We start from the raw sequence: 24,947 nt of genomic DNA, 5'->3' as shown, positions 1-24,947 counted from the left end.
TGGATGCAGCAGACCTTCGAGGAAGCGGCTTCTGGGGTCCAGGCTGGAGGGGACAGTGGCTTTGCTAAGGGGCTGGGTGGTGCCAGTGGAGAGATCTTCACAGGACAAACCAAGGAGACCTTCAGGATGGACTGGAGATGGGAGATGCTGGAGAGGGAGAGGCCGAGGTGAGGGCCATGTCTCTGGCCTGCATACCTGGGCAGGTGGAGACGGGGACAGTGGGAGAGGAACAGGTCGATGGTGTTGGGCAGGGAGGATCAGGACATTAGTTCTAGAAAGGTTGAGCTGAATGTGTCTTTAAGACATCTAAAATGAAATGCCAAGTGGTCCACTGGACAGATGAGCCTGGAGTCACAGAGAGGCAAGCTGGAGATAGACTTTCTGAGTAGCAGGTGTGCTGGCAGGAGCTGAGGCTGTGGCTGCAGTTACAGAGGGATAAGAAGCAAAAGCCTGCTCCTATCTCCAACACTGAATGCAGGGAAGAGGGAGAGTCTCCTGAAAGGGAGTCAGAGAAGGAGAAGCAGCAGAGACAAGAGGAAAACCCAGAGCCTGGAGGAGGAAGGGTTAGTGCTGCCAGTGAAAGACCCTGAGGGAGTCTGCAGAGGAGGCCGCAGGGAGCTTCAGAGGCTTCCTCGGAGTTGCTCCCTGGCAAGAAGCCAGGGGAAGTGAAGAAAGGAGAGAGGCAGAGGGGAGGAAATGGAGGCAATGTGGGTAAGCAGGTCCTCGGAGAAGCAAGCCTCAGATCAGGAGAAGGGCAGTATCAGGAGAAGGCTATGAAATCAACAAAGGGTTGTGTTTTTATATGTTGTCTTGATTTCTTTTTTGTTTTTGTTTTCAGTGGAGTGTCTTGAAAAGCTGGAGGGTAGGGATCAGGATGGGGTGGGAAGCTGTCCTCCATAGGACCACCCTTGGGCTGCTCATTTGAGAGAGGAGGGAGGGAGGACAGGATGGGGCAGCTGCAGGCAGGTTTTATGGTCGGTTTCTGTCTCTGTCATCTGAGGGAGTTTCTTGGCAGCTTCTGTTTTCCCTGTAAAGCAGGAGGCAAAATCATCTGCTGGGGATGAGTATGCCGGAAGGAAGGTCAGAGGGTGTGAAGGATTGGAAGGGTTTAAAATAGCCACAGCGGAGCATGGGAGAGCCAGGTGACCAGAGAAACAGGGCAGGGCTGTCCTGTACTGCTGGGGGCCCACCCCCTTGCATAGGCGGATGTCTGGTTTTTAAAGTAAGATGAAATGTTACCTTCTTTACAAAAGTAATACAGGCCCACGGTTCCTTATCTAAAAGCCCTGGGGGCCGACTGGTTTTGGAATACAAGCTTTTGTTTCTAATTTAATTTTAGAAAGGTAATGTGATGCATATGCTACTTAATTACATATCACCCCCAGCGGGGTCTGGGGCAGCACCCTGTAATCAAACACGTTAGTATTTCTGCAGCAAAATATGAATATTCACACCAAGTGAATCAATAAAGACTATAAATAGCCTCACATCTGTGCAGGTCATTTTGCTTCCAAGTGAGTTCTGGAGGATCAAAACCAAACCAAACCAACTGTTGTTTTTCATGGCTATTTGGATTTTGGTATTGTGGATAAGAAAATGGGGGCCTGTACTGTGCCTAGTAGAAATTTGGAGAACAGAAAAGTAGAAGAAAATAATCATAGTTCCACTGGGAAAGGACTTGTGTTAATTTCCATCTCTTGGGTGAGTTTTTGAAAAATAATTTTTCAAGAATGCTCCAGAAATGGGCATAAGGGTGACTTACGCCTGGAAGGCATGCTGGCTGGCCTCCTCTGGTATTCGCAAATGTCAATCACAACAGCCCTACCACAATCTGCTGGAGCCTGGGCGCTTCTCCTAGGCTAGAAACCAGCACCTCATGGGAGGGCTCTGAGCAGTTTGGTGAGTTCTAACTAGGAAGAATTATGAAATTTTCTAAAAGAAGGTATGTTGAGATGATTAAATCAAGTTTAGCCTAAAGCTGCCTCCTTACATATTTTAAGTTTGGCCTGAAGGTTTCTCTGTACACCATGAACTATAAGAAGTGGAGGTGTAAACAGACCGTAGCCCACTCTTGTGCCAATCACTGAGTTTTGGCCAATCAAATGTGGCCAACTTTTGGCCAATCAAATGTGGCCAACTGTTCGGCCAATCAAATGTGGCCAACTGTTCGAACCAACTTCAAATAAGGCAAACGCCAAGCTGTGACCAATCCAGCTGTCTCTGTACCTCACTTCCGTTTTCCGTAAGTCACTTTCCTTTTTCTGTCCGTAAATCTTCTTCCATCACATGACTGCACTGGAGTCTCTGAACCTACTCTGGCTCGGAAGGCTGCCCGATTCGCGAATTGTTCATTGCTCAATTAAACTTTGACATTTAATCTAGCTGAAGTGTTTGTTTTGTTTTTGTTTTTGCTTTTTTAACAAGATGAACACAGCTCTGGTCACGTCGCTCACATGCTGAAAAATATTTGATGGTTCCCCACTGTCTTCTAGAAAATCTTTTTCCATTCCTTTATGTTCTGAACATTCTACATGCAGGTAACTTACTCCTCTTCAAAAGCACCATGGTCTTTCACACCTCTGGCCTTTGCCTAGGCTGTAATTTTTTCCTGAAATTCCCTTCCTCCTACTCACTTTCTGGTAAACTCCTACAAATTTCTCAAAACCCACCATGAATGTCATTTCTTCTTTAAAATTTTTCCTGATTGCCTCTGGTCCTTGTGTCTCACAGCTCTTGTCAATACCCACGTCACAGATATTATGTGTCTCGTCTTCCTCTCAACACCTTGTGCTTAGGGGTGGAGCCCATCTCCTCTCCTGTTTGTATGAACAGTGCCTGGCACGTGTGAGAGAAGGAGTCAGGAGCAAGACAGAGAGAGACTAGACAAAAGCTGACCTTTTTCTATAAGTTGTGAGCTGAGCAGGAGGGACCAGACAAGGGGCTACAAAGTTGTACCAGCCTTTTGACCTAAGATGCTGTCTTCTAGGATAAGAGGATGATCTTAGGAATTCAAACTTCTACTTTCTAAAACATGGCTATTTTAACACCGGCTTCATTTTATTATCCTTTCCTCTTCTCTTTCTTTCCTTTTTTTTTTTTTGGTAAGTATTTCCTTTTCTATCTATGTCAATCATTTTTACAAAAAGGTCCAGACTACCTGTGAGACCCAAATTCATACCATCATTAAGATTTCCATCATACCCTAAACCTAAAAGGTTTAGGATAAATGAAGATGTGAATAAATTCCTCAGCCCAGTCACACTTCAGGGCCAAATTTCATAAATGGAGGCAGTCACTCCTGGGAGGATACCACAATCCCAAACTGCAGATCAGAGCTGGCCCTATATAGCTTGGAGATGTCTTGGAGGATGGAATATTCAACAACTTTGGATAGAACAAAAATTTGTTTGTTAAGATTGCTTTTTCCACTAAAAAATTATGGAATATTTATTATAAAATGTACAAAGGTAGAGAAGATAGTGTAATGGATACCCATCACACACATACGCATCACCCAGCAAATTGATGGAACCAAATCTGACATTGATAGGGCCCAGGAAAGCATCTGAGGGTGAACTTGACCTTTGAGGAGAAAAGTGCCTGGTGCAGGTGGTCCCTGGGCACCCTCCCTTCCAGCCTGCAGCTCAAGAGGGGTACTCTTGCTGAAGGAGATGACCACAGATGCCCGGCGCTAATCTGGGGGTAAATTGAGCCTGGCACCTTCAGTACAGAATGCTTATAGTTCCTTGCATTTAAAGGGGCTCTTTCCAGGATTCCTGGGGTGACGGTGCATGATTCTAACAAGCAACAACAGAGGATGAACCCCTGGCCAGACTCAGAAAACCCCACGCCCCTTCCAGGCATCAGGATGTGACTGCAAGAGGAGGATGGGCAATGGGCTTTTCCCTCAGAAAAGAAGGCCCACCCCCTCCTTGGGGTGTCTGCTCTAAAACAGAGGAACAGCTTCCTGCCAATTCTTCAGCATGATGGCTGAACTACTTCCTCACTCAGGGAAACAAAGTGTATCAAGGCGTTTGACTCATGGGCGTGATGATGCTTTTGAGTCCACAAGCAGCTGCTGAGCCCCAGCCTGAGCGCATGCGTGACAGGAGCACACGCCTTGCTTCTCAGCACTGCTGTGCACCTGCTGGTGTGGAGCCAGCCGGGGCCGCGAGGCACCAGATGGCACTGGAGCACCGGGCTCCTGCTGCCCAAGAACAGTGTCACCTTCACAAGGAATGAGGATAATAATAGCTAACATTTACCACATGCTCTCCACTTGCCAGGAGCAGTCCTAAGCACTTGCCCGACGACCCTGTTGGGGAGGTGCCACTGTCCACCCCATCTTGCCATTGCGGAAACTGAGGCCCTGAGGGCAAATGAACTTGCCCAACAACTGCTGAGTGATGAGCTACAGTCTGAACCAGATTGTCTGGCTCCAGAGCCCACGCTCTGGTAATGAGGCTGGGCCACCTTCATCATCCTGCTGAGAAGCCCTCTCTCTAACTGTGGGAGTCAAGAAGCTCCACCCCTAACCTCCACCCCTGGGCCTTTAGAACTTGCAGAGATCCCACTTCTCTTCTCTAGGAGTCGATGCACACCCCTGATCCCTCGGTCTCTTTTCCTCATCCCTGTATCCTGTAACACCTGGTTCTTCTTCTCCAGATGTACCCATGGTGTCAGTTTCCTGTGTACCCCCCTGTGATATTTTATGCATATACCAGCAGTATACACACACACATACATTACATACATATATACATACATGCATGTGAATATGTGTGGGTGTGTTCCTCTTTTTTCCTACTGTCCACACCAGAGTGGTCATGGAACTCTCCACACTCCTGAGGCCACTGCCCTTGTTCTCAGCCTCGGCACTTCCTCAACGTGCTAAGTTGGGAACCCACAGAGTCCCAGAGCTCCTGGCACACTGCCCCTTCTGCTCTTGCCCACTCACAGCCTCCTCCCTACAGTTATCCACCCTTTCTGTGCTTCAGTTTTCCCATCTGCACAGTGGTGATAGTGAGAGTACCAACCTCTCCAGGGTTGTTAGGAGGTTTAAATGGGTTAATATACGCAAAGTGCACACGAAAGTGCCTGGCACAGAGTAAGCACCAACCATTGTAAAACACAGGCTTGTGGGCCGCACGTGGTGGCTCACACCTGTAATCCCAGCACTTTGGGAGGCCGAGGTGGGCGGATCACAAAGTCAGAAGATCAAGACCATCCTAGCTGACATGGTGAAACCCCTACTAAAAATACAAAAAATTAGCCGGGCATTGTGGCACATGCCTGTAGTCCCAGCTACTCGGGAGGCTGAGGCAGGAGAATCGTTTGAACCCAGGAGGCGGAGGTTGCAGTGAGCTGAGATCGTGCCACCACACTCTGGCCTGGGCAACAGAGCGAGACTCCATCAAAAACGATTGAACTGTGCACTTAAATTCAAAAAAGAGGAGGTAGTTTATGTTATAGGAGAGGAGAAATAAGCAGGAGGGAGAGACTGCAGTGCTCAGCTGGAAGAGTTGGTCTCAGCTAGGACCACACACAGTCCCCATAGTAGCAGGAGGGAAAGGCCCGGCCACGGCGCGTGGATGCTGGCAGGTGAGATGCTGTGGGGAGGAGCTCTCTTCCAATTGTGTCATTTTTCGCAGTGAAGTAGGAGACAAGGTGATCATCTTGTCAACAAAACAAAAAACAAACACAAACAAAAAAACAGGCTTGTATAATTGCCTCACCGATTGTTGGCAACAGCGTGCTTTCAGAGATGTTCAAATGTGAAAACGTGTCTATCTTGGAGTTGCAGAAGTGTTGGCGATCTCCATGCTGGAGAGTCCACTGCACACTCTTGACCCCTAGCCTCCAGGGGGCCCTTCGTGCTGCCGCTGCCCACACATTTCCCCCATCTCTTACACAGTTACTTCACACTCACTCCTCCTTAGCCCTCCAAGTCCTCCTCCTCCCTTCTTGCTCTCAGACGATCACCTTGCCTCCTACTTCACTGCGAAAAATGACACAATCGGAAGACAGCTCCTCCCCACAGCATCTCACCTGCCAGCATCCAGGCGCCGTGGCCGGGCCTTTCCCTCCTGCTACTATGAGGACTGTGTGTGGTCCTAGCTGAGACCAACTCTTCCAGCTGAGCACTGCAGTCTCTCCCTCCTGCTTATTTCTCCTCTCCTATAACATAAACTACCTCCTCTTTTTTGAATTTAAGTGCACAATTCAATCGTTTTTAGCATATCACACTGCTGTGTAACTATTACCACACTCAATTTTAAAACCTCTTCATCACCCCAAAAAGAAAACCCAAACATATAGAGTCATTCCCCATGTCTCCCCCAACCTCCCCACAAGCCCAGTACTAACCACTAATCCACCTTCTTTCTCTGTGGATTCACCTATTCTGGACATTTCATATCACTGGAATCATACCGTGTGTGGTCTTTTGTGTTTGGCTTCTTTCATTTAGCTTAAAGTTTTCAGGAGTTGCATGTTGCAATGTGTATCACTGCCTCATTCCTTTTTATGGCTGGCTAATATCCCACCATATGCATATACCATATTTTAAAAATTTATTCATCAGTTGATGGACATTGTGTTGTTTCTACTTTTTGGCTATAATGCACAATGCTGCTATGAACATTTGTGTATAAGCTTTTGTGTGAACATGCTTTCAGTTCTCTTGGATATGTGCCTAGGAGTGGAATGGCTGGGTCATATGCTAACTCTGTTTAACCTTTTGAGGAACTGCCAGGCTGTTTTCCAAAGCCATTATACCATTTCACGTTCCCACCAGTGGTGTATGATGGACTATTTTTATCATATAAATTGTGAAATAACACCCTTGACCCCATGGCCCTCTCCAGTTACCATCCCATTTCTCATTTCTCTGCTCCTCTATAGCAAAACTCCTGAGAATAACTGGTACCTATTACTTGTCTCCAATTCCTCACTCCCATTTTCCCTTCAACCCATTATTATTAGATTTGTCCTCAGCACTCCACCAAAGTAGCTCTTGTTGGGGTCACCAGCGACCCCTCTGTTGCCAAGTGCCTCGGCCAATTCTCAGACCTCACCACCTGACCTCTCAGCAGCTTTGGACATGGCTGATTGTTCCCTCTTTCTTAAAACATTTTCTTCACTCTGCGTCTAGAACGTCTGTTTGTCTGTCAGCCTGTTTGTCTCTCTCTCTCTCTGCTCCCATTCTTTGACCTCCCGCCACCACCCACCCACAGCTATCCCGCCCTCAGCCTCTAAACACCAGGGCCCCAGTGCTCAGCTGTCTTCTCTGTCTTTGTTCATTCTCTAGGTGATTGTGAACCAATCTATGGCTTTAAATTCTCTCTGTTATCCCAGACTCCCAAATGCAGAGCTCCACACCTGACCTCTAGATCCATACATCCAGCTGCCTCCTCAGCATCTCCATGTGGAGATCTATTAGATATTTTAAGCCTGCCATGTCCAAAAGAGTACTCTTGATGTTCCCCACCAAATCTGTTCCCTCCACTGTCTTCCCCACCTCCATGAATGTCAATTCCATCCTTCCAGCTGCTCAGGTAAAGGGCCACAGTCATCCTTGACTCCTCGCTTCCTCTTACACCTCACAACCAATCCAACAGCAAATCGTTTTGACTCTGCTTCTGAAATGTATCTTCCGTCAAACCCACTCTCATCACTCCCATTGCCATCACCTGGGCTCAAACCCCAGTCATCTCTCACCTGGAGGACCTCCTGGCAGGTCTCCCTGTCCCGTCCTTATTCCCTCAGATTTTCTATAGAAGCCACTTAAGAGGCTTAGAATGATCATCCTAAGAAGTCAGATCATGCTACTCCTCTGCTGAGAACTCTCAATGGCTCCCTTTTCACCAGAGTAAATGTCAAACTTCTTACCTTAACCACAGGACCCTCATGATCCGGCTGTACATTACTACAGACCATATGTCCTACCTCTTTCCCCTCCTGTTCAAGCCACACTGGCCTCTTTGAATACACCAGCCACAGCCAGTCTCAAGCCCTTTTCACTCATTGTTCCCTCTGTTCAGGATGGAATACATTACTTCTAAATATCCACATAGCCTGCTCCCTGGCCTCCTTCAGGTCTTCATCCATACGTCACTTCTCAGCGAGGCGTTCCCTGACGGTACTGTCCATAATTGCAACTCTTCTCCCTGAATGCCCTAAATCTCCTCTGCTTTATTTTTCCCCTTGGCATCAACAGTTAATGACAATTCTTTATCTTATATTATCTGACAACATCTGTCTCCCTCCACCAGAATGTAAGCTCCATGAGGACCAGGAAGTCTGTCTGCTTTGTTCACTGCTGGATCCCGTGACTCGGAACAGTGCATGTAACAGGCGTTCAATAAACCTTTGTTGAATGAATAAGTGAATGATGGTTATTTGGGTTGTTTTCAATCTTTTTCCACTAAAACAAATGCTGTAATGAACAACATTGTACACTGATCATTTTGCTTATGTATGAGTACATCTGTAGGACAAATATGTAGAAGTTAAATTGCTGGGCTGAAGGATATGAACAGTTGTAATTTTGATAAACATTCTCTGAACATTTTGGTGGTTAAAAATTTTACCATAATTTACCACTTTATATTGAGCAAATCACATGATTAATTGCAGGTAGCCCATGCTGACCTGGGTTTTTACCTACATGGAAAGAAAGTAATCAGGAGAAAAGCTGCCCAAGGAATTCAAGAAGTTCATTAGCCGTCAACACGAGTTACTGTCCTATCAATGATGCCAGTGGGTCATCATGGCAGCTTGGCCACATTGCATTCATCATACCCAGTAACTGTCTGCTTGAAGACATGGACTGCAAAGTCCAGGTCCGATAGCCTGAATTATTTCTGATGCTGGAAGGCTCTATGGAAGGGAAGGCCTTCAAGGTCATTTAGCACGATCTATGGAGAGCCTATGCTTCTCCCACATAGGCTCTGAGATGCCCTGGCCAAAAACTCTTGGACTCTGCCAGAGGTACCAAACAGCATGACTCCTGGGGATGTCATTTACATTATAGTCTATATGAATGGAGCAGTGCACAGCATGGGCAGCTAGGGCAGTGACCTGGTACTTTACAGCATCATTCTAGGGCAAGAACTTGAAATGGCCCCTAGGATGCCTCATATCTCCCCAATCCTGTGCTGAAACAGTCACAGCTCTGCAACGGTAGTTTGCCACATATATACTGTCAGGCAATTGTTTCTGAGAGTCGGCCCACCCTTTCTGCAAATGACTTGGAGGGATTTGTAAATAGGAATCTCACCCCAGCCATCACCATTGGCCTCTCTTGCCTGACTCCCTGAGCGGCTTGGATGGAGCCCCCCAGAGCTTCCTTCTCAGCCAGCTCAGCTCAACCATGGGGTGTGAGATGGGGAAAGGCAGATTAGCAGTAGTGTGCTGGGGTTTTTGTTCCTGCAAAACCTCTCCTTCCTATCCCTCAAAATGTGGGTTTTTAGCCATTCCCAGGAATATAAGAAGGAATGATTTTAGATGAAATTGTAAGGTAGGGGAGATTTCTATTTAACCCTCCACTCTTGCCACCTGGCCTTCAGTCACCAATTTTCATGAAGCCAGTTTATCAACTGGAGAGCATGGGATATGGAGTCTGTGGACATGAGTTCAGGTTTGCCTCTGCTTCTCGCCAGCTGTGTAGCTTCGGGAGAGTCACTTTAGTTTTATGTTGATTTTTAATTAATTAATTAATTATTTTTTGGAGATGGAGTTTCACTATTGTTACTCAGGCTGGTATCTAACTCTTAGACTCAAGGGATCCTCCCACCTCAGCCTCCCAAGTAGCTGAAATTACAGGCACACGCCACTGTGCCAGGCTCCTGGATTTGATTTTTTAAAGTCTCATGAAGACCTTGGCCTCTGCAAATGCCAAAGTGGATTCACATGGTTTCCTGAACATCCAGGAAACTGTTTTAGAAAGAAGCACCCCAAGGCCAGGCGCAGTGGCTCACGCCTGTAATCCCAACACTTTGGGAGGCCAAGGCGGGCGGATCACCTGAGGTCGGGAGTTCGAGACCAGCCTGACCAACATGGAGAAACCCCATCTCTACTGAAAATACAAAACTACTCAGGTGTGTTGGTACATGACTGTAATCCCAGCTACTCAGGAGGCTGAGGCAGGAGAATAGCTTGAACCCAGGAGGCAGACATTGCGGTGAGCTGAGATCGCGCCACTACACTCCAGACTGGGCAACAAGAGTGAAACTCCGCCTCAAAAAAGAAAGGAAGGGGAGGGGAGGGGACAGGAGGGGAAGGGGAAGGGGAAGGAAGAATGAAGGAAAGAAGCACCCCCTCCTGATGCAAGTGTACATAAACCATTTTGCACCCATCTAATTGGCAAAAATTGAAGACTGACAAATGTGGAACAACTGGGATTTTCATGTACAACTTGTGGGAGTGTTAGCAGATACAACCATTTGGGAGTGCAATTTAGTCAACATTGAATAAGACTGAAGATATGCATACCCTTTGAGACGGCAATTCCACTCCTAAACATAGATACCCTAGAGAAATATGTATGCATGAAGACCTGCGTAGTGTTTATTGTAACATTATTAGCAATGGTGAAAACTGTAAACAACTTAAATGATCATTAACTAAGGAATGAATAAATACATTTCAGTTTAGTCCTACAGCGAAATACTATGCATCCATGAAAACTGATGCACTAGAGCTATACACCAAAATGGGTAAATCTTAAAAAATCATGTTAAGCAAAAATAAAAGCAAGTTGCAGAATACATATAATATGATGCCATTTATGTAAAGGTTAAAGGTATGCAGAAATGCTAAACATTGTTTATGGATACACATATATGTATAACAAATTTCAAAGAATGTATGATCAAGACAAATCCCAAATTCAGGATAGTGGTTGCTATAATCTGGATGTCAGTATCCCTTCAAAATTCCCATGACAGAACCTAATACTCAATGTGATAGATTAAGAGGTGGGGGTCTTTGGGAGGTGATTAGGTCATGACAGTGGAGCCCTGACAGGATTAGTGCCCCTATAAAAAGAGGTTCAAGTGAGCTCCCTTGAACTTCTGCCATGTGAGGATGCAGTGAGAAAGCACCATCTTTGAAGCAGAGAGTCCTCACTAGATACTGAAGCTGGGTGCTTTGATCTTGGACTTCCCAGCCTCCAGAACTGTGAGCAATAAATTTCAATTGTTTATAAATTATCCAGTCTAAGGAATTTTTGTTGCAGCAGCAGGAATGGAATAAGACAGTTGCTATCTTCGGGAAGGGAAGGCAGTGGGATCAGGGAGGGCTACACTGGCACTTTAATGGCATCTGTAATATTTTATTTCCTAAGAATTTTTATTATATTACTAGATAGGTGTTTATATGCCTGAGATATTTCATAATTAAAAAGATAATTTAAAGTGTGTCTGAATCCAGTGGTGAGCAGTATTGTGTGTGTTGGGACCAGCAGCTGCTCCTGTGAATCTGTTCCTCTTGCTCCTAGAGTTACATACAGGGGGCCCTTAACACCAATGAGGGGCCCATCTGGAGACCTTTGTGAAAGTCCACCCTTAGGAACAACACCAGAGCATATAATTTCCTCCTAAAGTTTAGTAAAGTAGAATTGGAAAACTGAAGTGAACATTTTAGACTGATCATCGTTCTAGAGATACAGTTGTAATTTGTTAAAAACAGTTGGCTTTCTTTTCATGGCTATTTTCTCCCAAAGAAACCAGGTTTTTGTTTTTTCTTTGTCAGATATCATGTGTTTACAACAAACCTACGGCCAGCCACATGGCTCAGGATTCACATTTATGCCTCAGGAGATTCATTAAGTGCTTCATAAAGTGGACCTTTGAAGTTGATCATGTGTAAACCTCAGATGGTATATCCAAGAACACTGAGAGACCATTTAGGCACTGTCTGGTGACTATGGAGTGGCATGTGCCCTAGCCAGTGCTACCCCTGAGACATCAGGAGCCTACAGGGATTTCCAACCCTATCAGATCTGGGTTCTTCTTCCTGTGTCATCCTGCACGAACTGTTTGTGTAAAGGGGATTGTGTGTGTGTACACACATGTGCAAAGTGGCACCAATGAACACTGAGGCCTTCAAGCTGGCCTGACTGAGCTCTGACCCTGTGCCCATGGGCTATAGTCTCACCAGGTCCCTGCTGGTTGCTACTGATCAGCTGGCATTTAGAGATGGACTCTCAGCCTGACCAGCTGGGGTTTCTGACGTACAGGGCTTGGGGCAACTTAGAGGGAGTGCCAAACTGCATTTGAAAATCTTTTAGTCCTCCATGGCATGAGGCATGCCAGTTGTGCCCAGTGGTCTGAAGGGTCATAGAGAGGCAAGGCCATGGGTGGAGACAGACCATCTTTAGGGAACCTGGGTATACATCTTCAGGATGCCGGTGCCTCTGCTGCACCCTTCGTGAAATGTGAACAGTGATCCTGCTCATCTTGCTCCCTGGGCTATTGAGAGAATTAAGAGGAAGTGTGAATGGCTTTGGTAAGGTTAAAGTCACCACTCATGTAGTCTATTATCTTTAATAAAATAGTAACTTCTTTCCTCTGATTTGGGTACAAGGGGAGATTCTCAGGAGCTTTCTTCTCTTAGGCATCTTCTTGGTTCCTGCTGCCACACAATGAAAGCCCCCATGAATGAATGAATGAATGAAGCTCTCATGCCCTAGCCAAATCTGACTTCCCACTGTTGCCTCAAGCATGCCCAGTGTTTTCCCACACCCTTGCTCATGCAGTTCCCTTTGATTATAATGTCCTATGGCAGCTCACTGCAATCCTACCTGCTCCCTAAGGCTCTTTCAGATGTTACCTCCTCTCTGAAGCTTTTTCTAATTTCACCCAAATCAATGTGACATGCCTCTCCTTGGAACCTGGAGGGCAGAGCCCATGCCCCCTTCCCTGTGCATCTCTCCAGGGCCTGGCACAATACCCAACACATAGCAGGTGTTCGGAGTACATTAAATTCCATGAAATTGCAGGAAGCTGACCAGGCCCAGTAGACCTGTTGTTGTTCCCTGGCATGTGGGAGCCCCAAACCCTTACCTTTGGAGTGAACATGTGTAGGATGCCATCAACTGCCCCTCGCAGCAACAGCCCCCGGACCAGGAAGCAGGCCAGCACCACGTAGGGGAAGAGGGAGCTGAAATACATCACCTGCAGAGAAGACAGGGACCCCCCATCAGGCAGAGCCCTTCCTGCAGCTGGCACCCCCCATCCCTGCTCACATCTGGGGCACATGAGCCACCCCGATGGCAGCAGAAAGCAGAGCCCTGGAACCCCGGGCATAGGGCCAAACCTGCCACACATCTGGCACGGAGCCAAGGTAGAAGCAGGAACAGGACAAGCTGGAGTCTGCATGGCGGTGCATGGGGTTGGTTTTCTCCCTTCCAGAGCTGCTGGGGCTGAGCTAACAGCCTCCTCACCCCAGAGGGCTGCCAAGGGGGTGAGGGAGTCCTTTGCTGTCCCCTCCTCATTCTCCCATGTCTCATTCCCCCAGTGGGACCCCTAAGGATCTCCCCTGTCCTTAAGAGTTCCTTTGACGGAAGACCGTCAGGAGGTTATAGACACGGCTCCCAAACAGAAGACAACTGAAGAAGTCCCCAGCCCCTTGTGAGGATGAATCATGTGCTCTTCTCTACCACAGCATTTCTCGCACATGTCTATATCCCTGCGTGCGTGGTACATGGCCTCACACAAGAGATGCTCACAAAATGTTCGATGCACTGAAACAAAGGAAGAGGGCTGTTTGGGCAGGGTGGTGTAAAGGCTAAGAGAATGCATGTCTGGTGTTAGCCTGCCTGAGTTCTAACCCTGGCTCTACCACTTACCAACATGTGACCTCAGGCATTTCATTTAACCTCCATGAGCCTCCGTCTCCTCATCTCTAAAATGGGTGTAATCATCCCTAACTCATAACATTGTTGTGGACCAAATGCGTTCATACAGGTGGCAGTACCTGAGAAGTCCCATGAAGCATCAGCTACTATTTCAAACTCTGGAAAGGGAAGAGGTCAGTGGCTGGGGTCACTCTACCTTTCTAGAGCTTAGCTTCCTTGCTCATCAAATCTGGAAAAGAACCTGAAGCCTCAAACAGCCAGGGTTCTAGTTGCAGCTCTGAGACTGACTGGCTGCGTGATGTTAGCTGAGGTGCTTTCCCCTCTCTGGGCCTCACTTTCCTCATCTGTAAAATGAGTAGTCTGGGATACAGGACCTCTAATCAAATCCTTCCCATCCCTGGCAGCACATGAATACTGATACATAATAAGTAAGAAAAGGCCCTTATTTAAAAGGGATCTGAAATGCTGGGAAGAGGTGTGGGGCTTGGCTGGTTTACCCCTCAGAGACTGCTATGGAGCTGCCCCCTGAGGCCTCCAAGGCCGCCTTCACTCATGGCATCTACCTGCTCAAAGGGCCCTTTAGCTGTAGACATGGCAAGCTGCTGGTTTTCACCAAAAAATGCTCAAAGCAGGCTCTTCTAGAGCTTTTGCTCTTGGGAACCTGAGGGTCTAGAATCTAGACAGATGTCCCTAGGTCAATACTTCTAGTTTTCCTCCTCTCTGATTTTGCATTAGAGCAGGCCTGAGTTATCTGAGCACGGAAGCGGCTGGGGTCCAGGGCAATGACTTTCCAGCTATTCCATTCTGGGTGGGCTGTCCATGCTGAGCAATACTATAGGAATGATACTTCCACACGCTCCTCTGGGGGCCTGTATTATCATCCAGAGCCATCTGGAGCCCAAGCCCACCCGGAAGACCCTGCAAGGGGCAGCCTAGAATTCTTAGCCCTGTGCCCTCTGTGCCTTTCTGCTGTTCCCCATTTGGGTCCTGGGTGCCCCCCCAGCACTCACCTTCCCCGAGGACTGGATGCCCTTAACGACAGCCATCCCCACGATGCTCCAGGCCACAAGGAGGCACAGGGTCATCTTCCAGTTGAGGCCCCCACTCTCCGAGATGGAGTCAGAGATGTCCAAGGCCTCTCGGTACCAGAAGTAGGTAGTGGCTGAGCTCTTTTCACACTCTGCCTCCACCACTGAAATAGCAGCAAAGGTCACAGGGCCTCAGTGGCGGGGCCTATGGGGTCACTTCCTCTGCTGGACCCCCACTCAGGGCAGCAGTGGGTGAGGGAGCTGCTGAGGGTGGGCAGCTGGGAGGGGCTGTGCTCATTCTGGGTTAGCCGGGATCTGGCAGACCCTGAGGAATCCTAGGCTCCCAGTGGGGTCTGGGAGGCTTCAGGACAAACCGGCCTGGCTGATTCCTACCCATGCCTCCTGCTGCCCATGTCTCTCCATGGAAGGGAGGAAACATGAGGCTGAATTGACCTAAAGTTCTTTGGGGAAGGTCCTGAGCTGGGGAGCTAGAGACCTGGATTCTCATCCCAGATCATTGGTTAGATGAGTGGTGTGAACATGGGAAAGTCGCTTCTGGGCCTCAGTTTCCTCATCTGTGAAGTGGAATAACAGGGTGAGTAATAACAATTAAAGTCACACTTTCCAGAGTTTTGTCTACACTCACTGCTTTATTCAATCCTGTCAGAAACAGGCTGGAAAAGAGACCATTCCCACTGGGGAAGGGGAAATGAGGATCAGAGATGTTAAGTGACTTATCCAAGGTGACACAACAAGTCTGAAACTCCAAATGTGTGCGCTAAGCCTGTGAGACCCCTTCCTGGGACAGGGCTGGCTGGCATCCCCAGCTGGGCCCCATACTTGCCTGCCACGCTCCCATTCCTGACGACAGGACATTCACTCCAGGGCAGCGGGTACTGGAAGGACTTGAAGAAATAGAAGATGCTCCACCCGATGATCACGTTATAATACAGCCCCACAAAGAGACAGACCTGGGGACAAGCCCACTGCGGGGTCACTGAGGCTACAGGCAACTCCACCCTGCCCCCACGCTCCACCCGAGGCCCAGCACGTGGGCAGCGCCATAAACACAGCAGTACAGCCTCAAGGGAGGCAAGGAGGGATGGGGTGCGGGTGGTGGAGCTCCCCTCACGCTCCATTCATCTAATATTCAGGGAATCCACAAAGGAATTGTTCAGACGTTAAAGTTCTCTCTTTTAAGCAACAAACTCTTAAAATGTTAATCCTTTCCAGTTTGAAATTCTTCTAAGCTACTTGAAGTACTTTCTCCTCCTCATTTCCTGATGACTGGGGATTGTAATGACAGAGATGCCCTCCAGGACTGTGAAGGCTTGCACAGCTTTGGCCCCTATGGTAAACAGACCCAGATTGCTGTGCTTTTAGAGACTTTGTGGGTGTTTCTTGCGGATTCTACTCTCTCGGGCATGTTAGCAGCCTGCCTCTAGAAAGATGGCACTTGTCATTTCTTGGAACACAATAACTAATGCTGGTAGAATTTTATTTAAAATAGGAGTGCATGGACTCTGCCTGAGGGTCCAAGGGGCTTCTTTGAAAGCAATGTTTCTATGGGCAGGGATTTGCTGCATCCACTCTGGACACAGAGTGGTCCCTTCCAGAGGCCTGGGTGTCTCCTGCATCAGTGAGACTGGCGTCAGTGTGAGAGCTGAGGGCCACTTGCTTCATCAGTCTCACCTGAGAACGTGTGTGTAGGAGCAGCTGCTCATACAGCAGAACTTTCTGGGAGCATAGACAGAGTGAGACACCCACTTCCTTTACTTGGGTGCTTTCAGTCCAAGTGGGAGACCATACACACACTCCTGTGTATCAGCACACAGCCAGCCCCAGCAGAATACATGGCATTGGCCAGTGCAAAGCTGATGGCTGACATGAGAGTAGGGGGCTGCAAGAGGCCCTCTCCCAGTCTCTGCCTGAGGCAAGTTTGGGCTGGCCCTACTGCCAGGCCTGGCGGAATCCTTAGTCCCTTCCAGAAGTTCATTCCAGTCTTTATCCCAGGTGTGAGCAGTGAGCATGGGCCCCTGTAGGCTTTGCCCTTAAGGGATGCTGTTTCCTCGCCTAGAGCTCTGAGCAGGGTCTCATCTGTAGCCTTGTGGATGAGCCTGGAGACCTCACAAAGTTCTCCATCCAGGGCCACTGGAGTCTTCCTGTCTCTCACTGTTCCAAAGCCTCACCCCGCTTGGGTTGACCTTAAGTTTCCTGTGTGAGTTCTCCAACTCTGCTCTTTGGCACAGCAAAATAGCAAGGAGACCCTGAGCCCCAGGCCTGCCTTTTCCCGAGCTCCCTGCTTGCCTGCTTAAAATACTCTTTGACCAAGGAAAGAGGAGGGACCTCCCTCATGGGGAGCTGAGGGACTGGTAAGCAGAGAAGGGCATCTGGGCTAGTCCATATGTCCCCAGAGAACTCTGGCTGAGCTGTCCCAGGCGGCCCCATGTGAATATGTCCCAGCTTTTCCTCCTTAGCACCAAAGGCAAATCTTCCATGCTGTTTCAGGCAATGTGGTCAACTCTCAGTTCAGGAAACATGGTGACTGGGGTCCTGGAACCCTAGCTGTGAGTAATTCCCATGTTGAGGATCCCCCTCCCTGCCCTTGTCCTGACGTAGGACTCTGGCCTGGAAACTCGGTGACCTTGTCTCCAATGCCCAGGAGCAGCCCCCTGCCTCCCACTCAGTGCCTGCCCCAGCCCTTGACTCACTATGCAGCTGGAGAAGCCGATGCCCCCCAGGCGGGGACATACATAGTGCCACACACCGATGCTGCCGCGACGGATCCTCTGACCCACAGCCAGCTCCAGGAAGAAGAGGGGGATCCCAATGATAATCAGCAGCACCAGGTAGGGCACCAGGTAAGCACCTGTGGGGAGGGCAGAGGGATGGCAGAGGGGCTCTGGAGCACAGCAGCAGAGTGAAGGAAGGGGCCGCAGCCATGTCCTCCAGTCCCAGCCACATCTCTGGTCATCCGCAAATTGTCACCAGTCCTGGTGCTCCTCCATGAATGATCTGGCCACACGTGTGGCCTACCACACTGCAGCCCACCCAGACCCTCCTTCTCCCCCTTGACTCCCCTGACCCGAGACACTAAGGGAGGAAGTGTATGTATGTCAACTCACAAGGCTAGGTTCAGAAACAGACAGACATTGCACTGCCTCTCCAGAATCCACATGTCAAGTCACACGCAGCAGACACACTCACCTCATAAGGCGCTCCGTGGACACCTGTTCACACCCCCTCCTGACCACAAAGAAGCAGCCCCAGATGGCATGGGGGCTCACTCGCCCCCAGATGCACAGACACCGGGTGCAGCCTTCCCAGAGTCTGAACCAGATGCTGATGCAGCAGACTGGGCAGCTCCAGGGAAGCAGAGCTTGGAAGCTCTCCAGGGAGAGGGGGTCTGAGCAGCTTTGCCATTAATCTACAGCTAATTGAGAGGAACAGGAGAGAAATTAGCAGTTCAGGAAAGCGTAGCCAGGAGGATCATAAAGGATAGAATGGGTCTCGCTAAAGATTCCAGATGATAAATTAATCTCGCTGTCCTAGGCCTCACTGCAGAAACAATCTCAATTCCAAGTGACAGGGCATTTAGCAGGAGAATTAAAACCATGTCTGGGCACAGATGAGTGCACCCCGCTGAGAGCTGTGCCAACAACCTAGTCCTGTTAGTAAGGCCCTGCCTGTCTGTCAAACACTGTCAGGCCAGCCCCAGTCACCAGGGCCCTGATGGTCACCCAGCACCCTCTGACTAAGCCTTGCCAGTAGAGAGCCTCCAGAAGCCCCCAGCTACACTGCTCTGCCCCCATAACATAACATCCCACATGTTCACCAACGTGTGCCCAATCTGCCAATGAACACTGGCAATCAGCCATCTCCTAGGCACAAATTCTGGCACTTGGCAACAATCAGCTATTTACTGCAGGTCCACTCTGAGCCATGCACAGGCAGCGGGGGGACAGTGGAGTAACAGAAGGCACAGATACCATCCTAGAACAGTTCATGATCTGCCAGGGAGGCAGGCAGAGTCACGTGAGCAATATGAGCACGCATGTGTATACACATGTGTATACACACACATACACACATACACACACACACACCACAGACTAGTCACACAGGCCAACCAAGCACATACATGCTGAGGAAGGGGCCAGGGTCCAATGGAGCTAATGAGGAAAGCCTACTGGGGAGGCAACCCACCGAGCTTTATACGACAGCGTCTAACTCACTAGATGCACACATGCACACGTACATTCAACTCGTCACTAACAGGCAGCCCCATCATGGTGCTCAAAGGAGAGAGGGCCCAAAGGGCCACATGCCTAGACCCCCGGGTCTATCTTTAACTCGGTCCCTTGGTTTTGGGTGTGGGGAAATGGAAAAGGAGCTAAGTGATCTGCTGCAGGAAGGCAAAGGGAGACAGCCTCACTGGTTTTTTGTTTTTTTTTTTTTTGAGACGGAGTCTCGCTCTGTTGCCCAGGCTGGAGTGCAGTGGCGCGATCTCGGCTCACTGCAAGCTCTGCCTCCCGGGTTCACACCATTCTCCTGCCTCAGCCTCTTGAGTAGCTGGGTCTACAGGCGCCCGCCACCACACCCGGCTAATTTTTTGTATTTTTAGTAGAGACGGGATTTCACCGTGTTAGCCAGGATGGTCTCGATCTCCTGACTTCGTGATCCGCACGCCTCGGCCTCCCAAAGTGCTGGGATTACAGGCGTGAGCCACTGCGCCCGGCCAGCCTCACTGGTTTTGTATTTCGCCCCAGTGTTCTGGATAGGGCAAGATGTGCAGGGAGGTGAGTTTCAGGGTGTCTGCAAAGTGGGTTGGCATCTTCTACGGATGCTTCTTTTTTCTCCCCAAAGAATCAGGGAAAGCCTCCAGGTAGCTGCCGCCAAAGAGTGACAGGGGTGGGAGTGCAAAGACAAGGTACTGGCCTCTCACCATCCAGGCTCTGTCCACCTCAGGCAGGCTGCCAGGCCCTGAGTTGACTGCAGGTCTCTATCACACCAAGGCCTAAACTAACCAGAGTGCTCAGGGGGCCGCGGTCAAGATGGGCAGAATTTGTGGTTAATAAGAGGTATTTTTTCATATCAACCTTTGTTGCAATCACTTGAAAATGCAACAACACCCTCTTCCGCCTTAGAAAATACAACTTGGGGACACAACTGGATTTCCTTTTATGTTTCAACAGCTTTCGGGAGCCTCAAGTTGTTCATCTGAATAGCGGGGAGCACTGTTCAGGATGTTAGATTTATCAGGACAGGGCCAGGATCCAGGATCTCTGAGGCCTTCTGGATCTCTAATCATCTATGCCTCGGTCAGTATTCTAAGCCTCACTTCTGGCAAACCCCGAGGTTATTCCTGGGGTTTTAAAGACCGTCTTGGCGGTAAGAGCCAGATCCTGAAGTCAGACCTCCTGGTTTTAATGACTTACTAGCTGTGTGACTTTGGGAAAATTATTTGATCTCTCTGTGCTGCTGGTTTTCTCATCTGGGTAAAGAGGATGAAAACATTATGTATAAAATTGCTGATATTTGACTATTTTTGACTTACAAAAATGGCCATTTCATAAGCTTTGACCCAACACCTATCACACAGGGCTGTTGCAAAGATTGAACGAGTGGCTTACCCATAGTAAGCACTGGTTGAACATTTGCCTTTTTCTCATAAAAATAAACAGAAGAAAAAGCAAACTGGGAAGATGTCAACATTTCGTGGAGCTAAGGAGAGTGTTCCAGAGCTTCTGTCCAGAACTATGCGAAGTTTGATTACATCAACTACAGCTCAAACGCACAGACTCAACTCTCAGACCAAACAGCTGTCTCCTTCCTGTGATAATTTGCCTCCTCCTAAAAAATATTTAAGACGACTTGCTATAGACTCTGTCTCAAAAAACAAACAAACAAAAACCTGTAAAAATACGGGACAGTTAAAGGTAGAGACAAAAAGAGATTGCAGGAATCAGAGAAGATAGAAAAAGGAAGGCAGGAATGTGGAATGGAAAGCTCAGAATTCTGAGAGTTGACAATGCTTTTCCTCTAGGGTAGTTCTTTATGTCTGGTGCCATGGTGATTGGTGTCATTGTGAACAGTCAGACTGTGGCAAGAACACTGCCCTGGGTGTGAGTGCTTGTGTGTGGCATAGAAAGGGATTCTGTAATTCATCACCAAGTGCCCAGGCAGAACTGATCATCTAAGCTAGAAAGAACAAGGTTAGAAGTTCCCAGCTAAGTCCTCCAGTGCCACACGTACTTTGAAGTCATTTTAGTTGCCTTGGAGCTCTTCTCAACATCTCACAGGTCATAAAGAAACCATACACTTTTATATCTTTGCTTTGGGCTAGTCTTATATCAACTCAGTTACCATGCCATGCAGGCCACAAGCGCTGATTGACAGTTACTTATTAAAAAGTAAAAAAGATCTTTCAAGCAAGGAGACCATGCAGCTAATATAACATGCTATGGGGGAAAAGATGGAAGCCTTTGGCCCAATTCAATCACAAGAGTTCAGGTGGGCATTCTCACTCCCTACCCTTCAAAAGAAACTGGAAAGGAGAAGCCTCCCAGCCAAACCTGGCCTTCTAAACTAGGGAAAGATGCATCGTGGAGAGGAGGGGACTGCGTCTTTGGAAAAGATTACATGGCAAGAGTTCCACAAGCAAGGAAGGAAGGAGCTGGGGTAAAATGCCTGCCAAGCTGGGGCCACTCAACAGGCTGGAGCATGCCATGCCAGGCACAGGTACTCAGGAGCACAAGAGCTCTTGCCGGCTGATTTTCCCAGGACCAGAGGTCTGGGCTTGCAAATCTCTCTGTTTCCAGCCTATTGGGGTTTTCTTTATTTTTAGTCAGTTGATCCCTGGTTTCAGGGAAAGCTGCCTTTGGACAATTCCTGGGGGCTGGAAGTGGTGGTAGTGGTTTGATACTAGGGGCAACAACCTCAAGAGGGATTCAAGCATAGGGGGCAGTGTGAAGGCCCCTCCTACCCGGAGGCAGTAGGTATGGAGGCTAAGTGCCCAGGCTCTGGGCAAGCCTGTCCAGGTTTGAACCCTGACTTTATCACTAGCTGTAACCTTGATCACCCACAACCTTGAACAAGTTATCTAACCAATTTGTGCCTCAGTATTGTAGACTGTAAAACAAGGATGATAACAACTCCTTCATATAAGGCTGTTGGAAGGATTCGATGGTTGAATCACATAAAATTGGTGCTTTGGTTGTTCTAAGATGCTCAAATATCAGCAGTTTCAGGCACTTAGCCCTACTATCCATTAAGCCCTTAGAACAGTGCCTAGTACCTCGTAAGCATTTAGTAATAATGGCCAACAGGTGCTCCTTACCGTGTCAGGTAGTGTGTTGCCCATTCTGCATGTAAAGCTCATTTAATCTTCCCAACTATCCTGTGAGGCAGGAGCTACTATTATTCTCATTTCGCAGATGAGGCACAGAGAGGTTAAGCAGTTTATAGTAGGTCCCAAAGTTGATTGGCAGGGCTGGAATCTGAACCCAGGCAGTCTGGGGCCAGAGCTCACTTTCTTATCATGTCCTGTAGTCTCTTGGTAGCTACTAACTATCATTATAGCTATTCCTGGGGCATCTTACTCTGGAATCCCGAGCTCCAACCTACAAGGGCTCCAGTTCTGCCTCAGCAAAGGGGCGTTCTTTTTTACCCCTCAGCCCGGCCTATTTGCAGGGGACCCCTGATGCAGGCAGAGCTGTCTCTTACCTCCTCCATTTTTCTGGCACAGGTAGGGGAACCTCCAGATGTTGCCGAGGCCCACAGAGAAGCCGATCTGGGCTAGGATGTACTGCAGCTTACTGTTCCAGGCCGGCCGGTCCTCTGTGTCCAGCTCCTCCTCCACCGCCTTCTGCTTGCCGCCTGCCTCGCCAGCCACATTCAGTACACTCTGCTTATAGTCCACAGGCTCCTCGAGGGCCAGCAGGTCGGCCACTGACTCAGTGACATGCTCACTGCTGTGCTCACGCTGGGTCACTTTGCTGTTCTTCGGCATTGATGCCACCTGGGCCGTGTAGCCCTGCTCCCCAGCACACAGAGAAGATGGAATTCAGCTGCTGTTAGCTCCTTCTCATCCAGGGACCTAGGAAACCAGGTGAACAGTAGAGGATTATCTGACCACACCAGGAAGGTGAGGAGCCCAACGTGGACACAACCCGAATTAACTCCCCATCACACTCTGAGGCAGGTCAAAGGCCTCATATATTCAGCTTGCCCTCCCTCCCCGTCAGGGGCTGCCCAGTGAGGAGCTCAAGGCCTACAGACTCAGTTTCTCCACAGGCTTGACCCGAGCATTATTTGAAAAGTAAACCTAAAGGGGCAAAATAGGCAAAGCCATACTCCAAACCCAAGTAGAGCGTTATACGTGAAGACATTTCTGTCTTCCATACTGCAGAGCTTAGAGTGCTCAAGCCCCTTTGGAGGCCCGTACAGCCTTCCCCTTCCAGGTGTTCTGCTTAGCCAAAACCACCTGGCGGGAGCCACGGAAGCCAGCGCCTTCCTTCCTTAGGGCCTTTTCATTCAAAATGCAGGGATTATACCAGGAACTGGTTAGAAAAGGGGCATCTTAGGCTTGCATCAGACCTCCTGAATCAATCTCTGCCTTTTTACAGGATCCCTAGGTGATTAAAAGAAAAAAAAAAAAGGCTCTTGAGCCATCACCAGGGGGCCCCTGGACACCAGTGCCTACGGCATCTCCATTCCCCTGGCTGGAGTGGTTGACCAGGCTCAGCTAAAGATTCTGGCACCAGAAGCCAAGAGCTGTTTGCTCAGTGCCAACGAATCTTGGGTCATTGCTCAGCACTGACATTATCTGAGGACTTCTGCAGCCAAGAGCTGGTTCTTCATCCTTCAGCGACAGTTCTACAGCAGATAATGTCTGCACAACACGGGCGGGGGAGGCAAAACCCTCCCCTGCTCCTGCCAGTCCTCATTTGTCTTTCATGCTTTCCCTTAAAGAAATAAAGCACCAAGAAAATGAAGCCTTTGAAGAATTCCACCATTCCATTATGTTTCAAGGCACCCCCTCATTAAGGGAAGGTTGGAGGATTTAAAATTAAACACACACACCCCAGCCTGCGGTTGCCCTGCATCTTTCTAGGGATGCAACTTAACCAGCTCTGTAATTACTTTATTAAGGGAAAGAGCTGTCTCTGGAAGCCGGGCTCCCTGTTTGTTCTCCTGGTAGGTACGTGCCACCTGAATGGCACAGGCAAGGTTGCTGTGCAGTACAAGGGCCAGGCCCGTCCTTCCTACCAGCCTTGACCCAGACCTCCTGGCTGACCCCAGCCAAGGCCTGACCATCAAGGAGAACTGCCAGCCAGGCCCTGTTACACTTGTAATGAAACTGGGAGGTTTATGGGGTTAGCTAGCCCTCCCTAGGCCAGGTCTTGGACCACATTAGCAGGTGACACCTGCTGCCCTCCTCTTCCAAGGGGACAGTGAGTCTTCAGTGACTGCCCCCTCACACCTCAAGAATAGACAGGGTTAGGCTTTGGGGTAACTATGACAGGGCCAGCCTAGTTAGAGGACCACATAATTCCCTATAAGAAGCTCTCTGCTGGGACTCACTTCACAGTGGGTCAGTTGAACACCCCATTGTGTCCTGAAAGGTGCCCCATGGGTGGCACTTGTGCATCTGTGGAACTTTCAGCCCTGGGCCTCCCCCCAGGGCTGCCGTGTTGCCTGTATTACACAAATGAAGTGTGGCCCTAGGAGTTACGCAATGGAGAGGCCTGTGTCCTTGCCTGGGCTGCCAGGATGAGCTCCTCTCCTCACTCAGCAGGTCCCCGTCTGCAGGGCGTGCAAACAGAGAAATGGCTGCCTATCAAGGCATCTCCCCCTCCCCTACAGCTTACATCCAGAGCTGTTACTAAAGACGAGATCTGGGAAGAAGGGTGGGGGTCCCTCTGGAGCCTGCAATCACTAGAGTTCCTTGGCTCAGAGCCTGTCCCCGGCCACTCTACCTGCAGCAGGGTTTGAGCAGAGCAATCTGCAGTGCATTAGGTATGATTTACTGATCATCAAGCCACAACTAGAGAAAA

General features: G+C 48.9%; 1 protein-coding gene across 1 annotated transcript in view; it reads right to left on the bottom strand.

The window, feature by feature from the left end:
- The window catches only part of SLC6A17 (solute carrier family 6 member 17), a 47,832-nt gene that overhangs the window by 8,925 nt on the left and 13,960 nt on the right, over window positions 1-24,947 (bottom strand). Inside the window, exons 2-6 of the mRNA XM_063624555.1 lie at window positions 22,615-22,987; window positions 17,601-17,758; window positions 15,734-15,860; window positions 14,872-15,053; window positions 13,068-13,178 (exon numbers count right to left, since the gene is read on the bottom strand). Of these exons, the coding sequence (XP_063480625.1) occupies window positions 13,068-13,178; window positions 14,872-15,053; window positions 15,734-15,860; window positions 17,601-17,758; window positions 22,615-22,900 (864 nt within the window). The 5' untranslated portion in view covers window positions 22,901-22,987. The remainder of the gene's footprint in view (window positions 1-13,067; window positions 13,179-14,871; window positions 15,054-15,733; window positions 15,861-17,600; window positions 17,759-22,614; window positions 22,988-24,947) is intronic.

Source organism: Symphalangus syndactylus, chromosome 12 (assembly GCF_028878055.3).
Source record: "Symphalangus syndactylus isolate Jambi chromosome 12, NHGRI_mSymSyn1-v2.1_pri, whole genome shotgun sequence".
In the NCBI taxonomy this organism is placed as follows: domain Eukaryota; kingdom Metazoa; phylum Chordata; class Mammalia; order Primates; family Hylobatidae; genus Symphalangus; species Symphalangus syndactylus.
The sequence above is the reverse complement of the archived record's forward strand: the minus strand, read 5'-3'. Positions and strand labels throughout refer to the sequence as shown.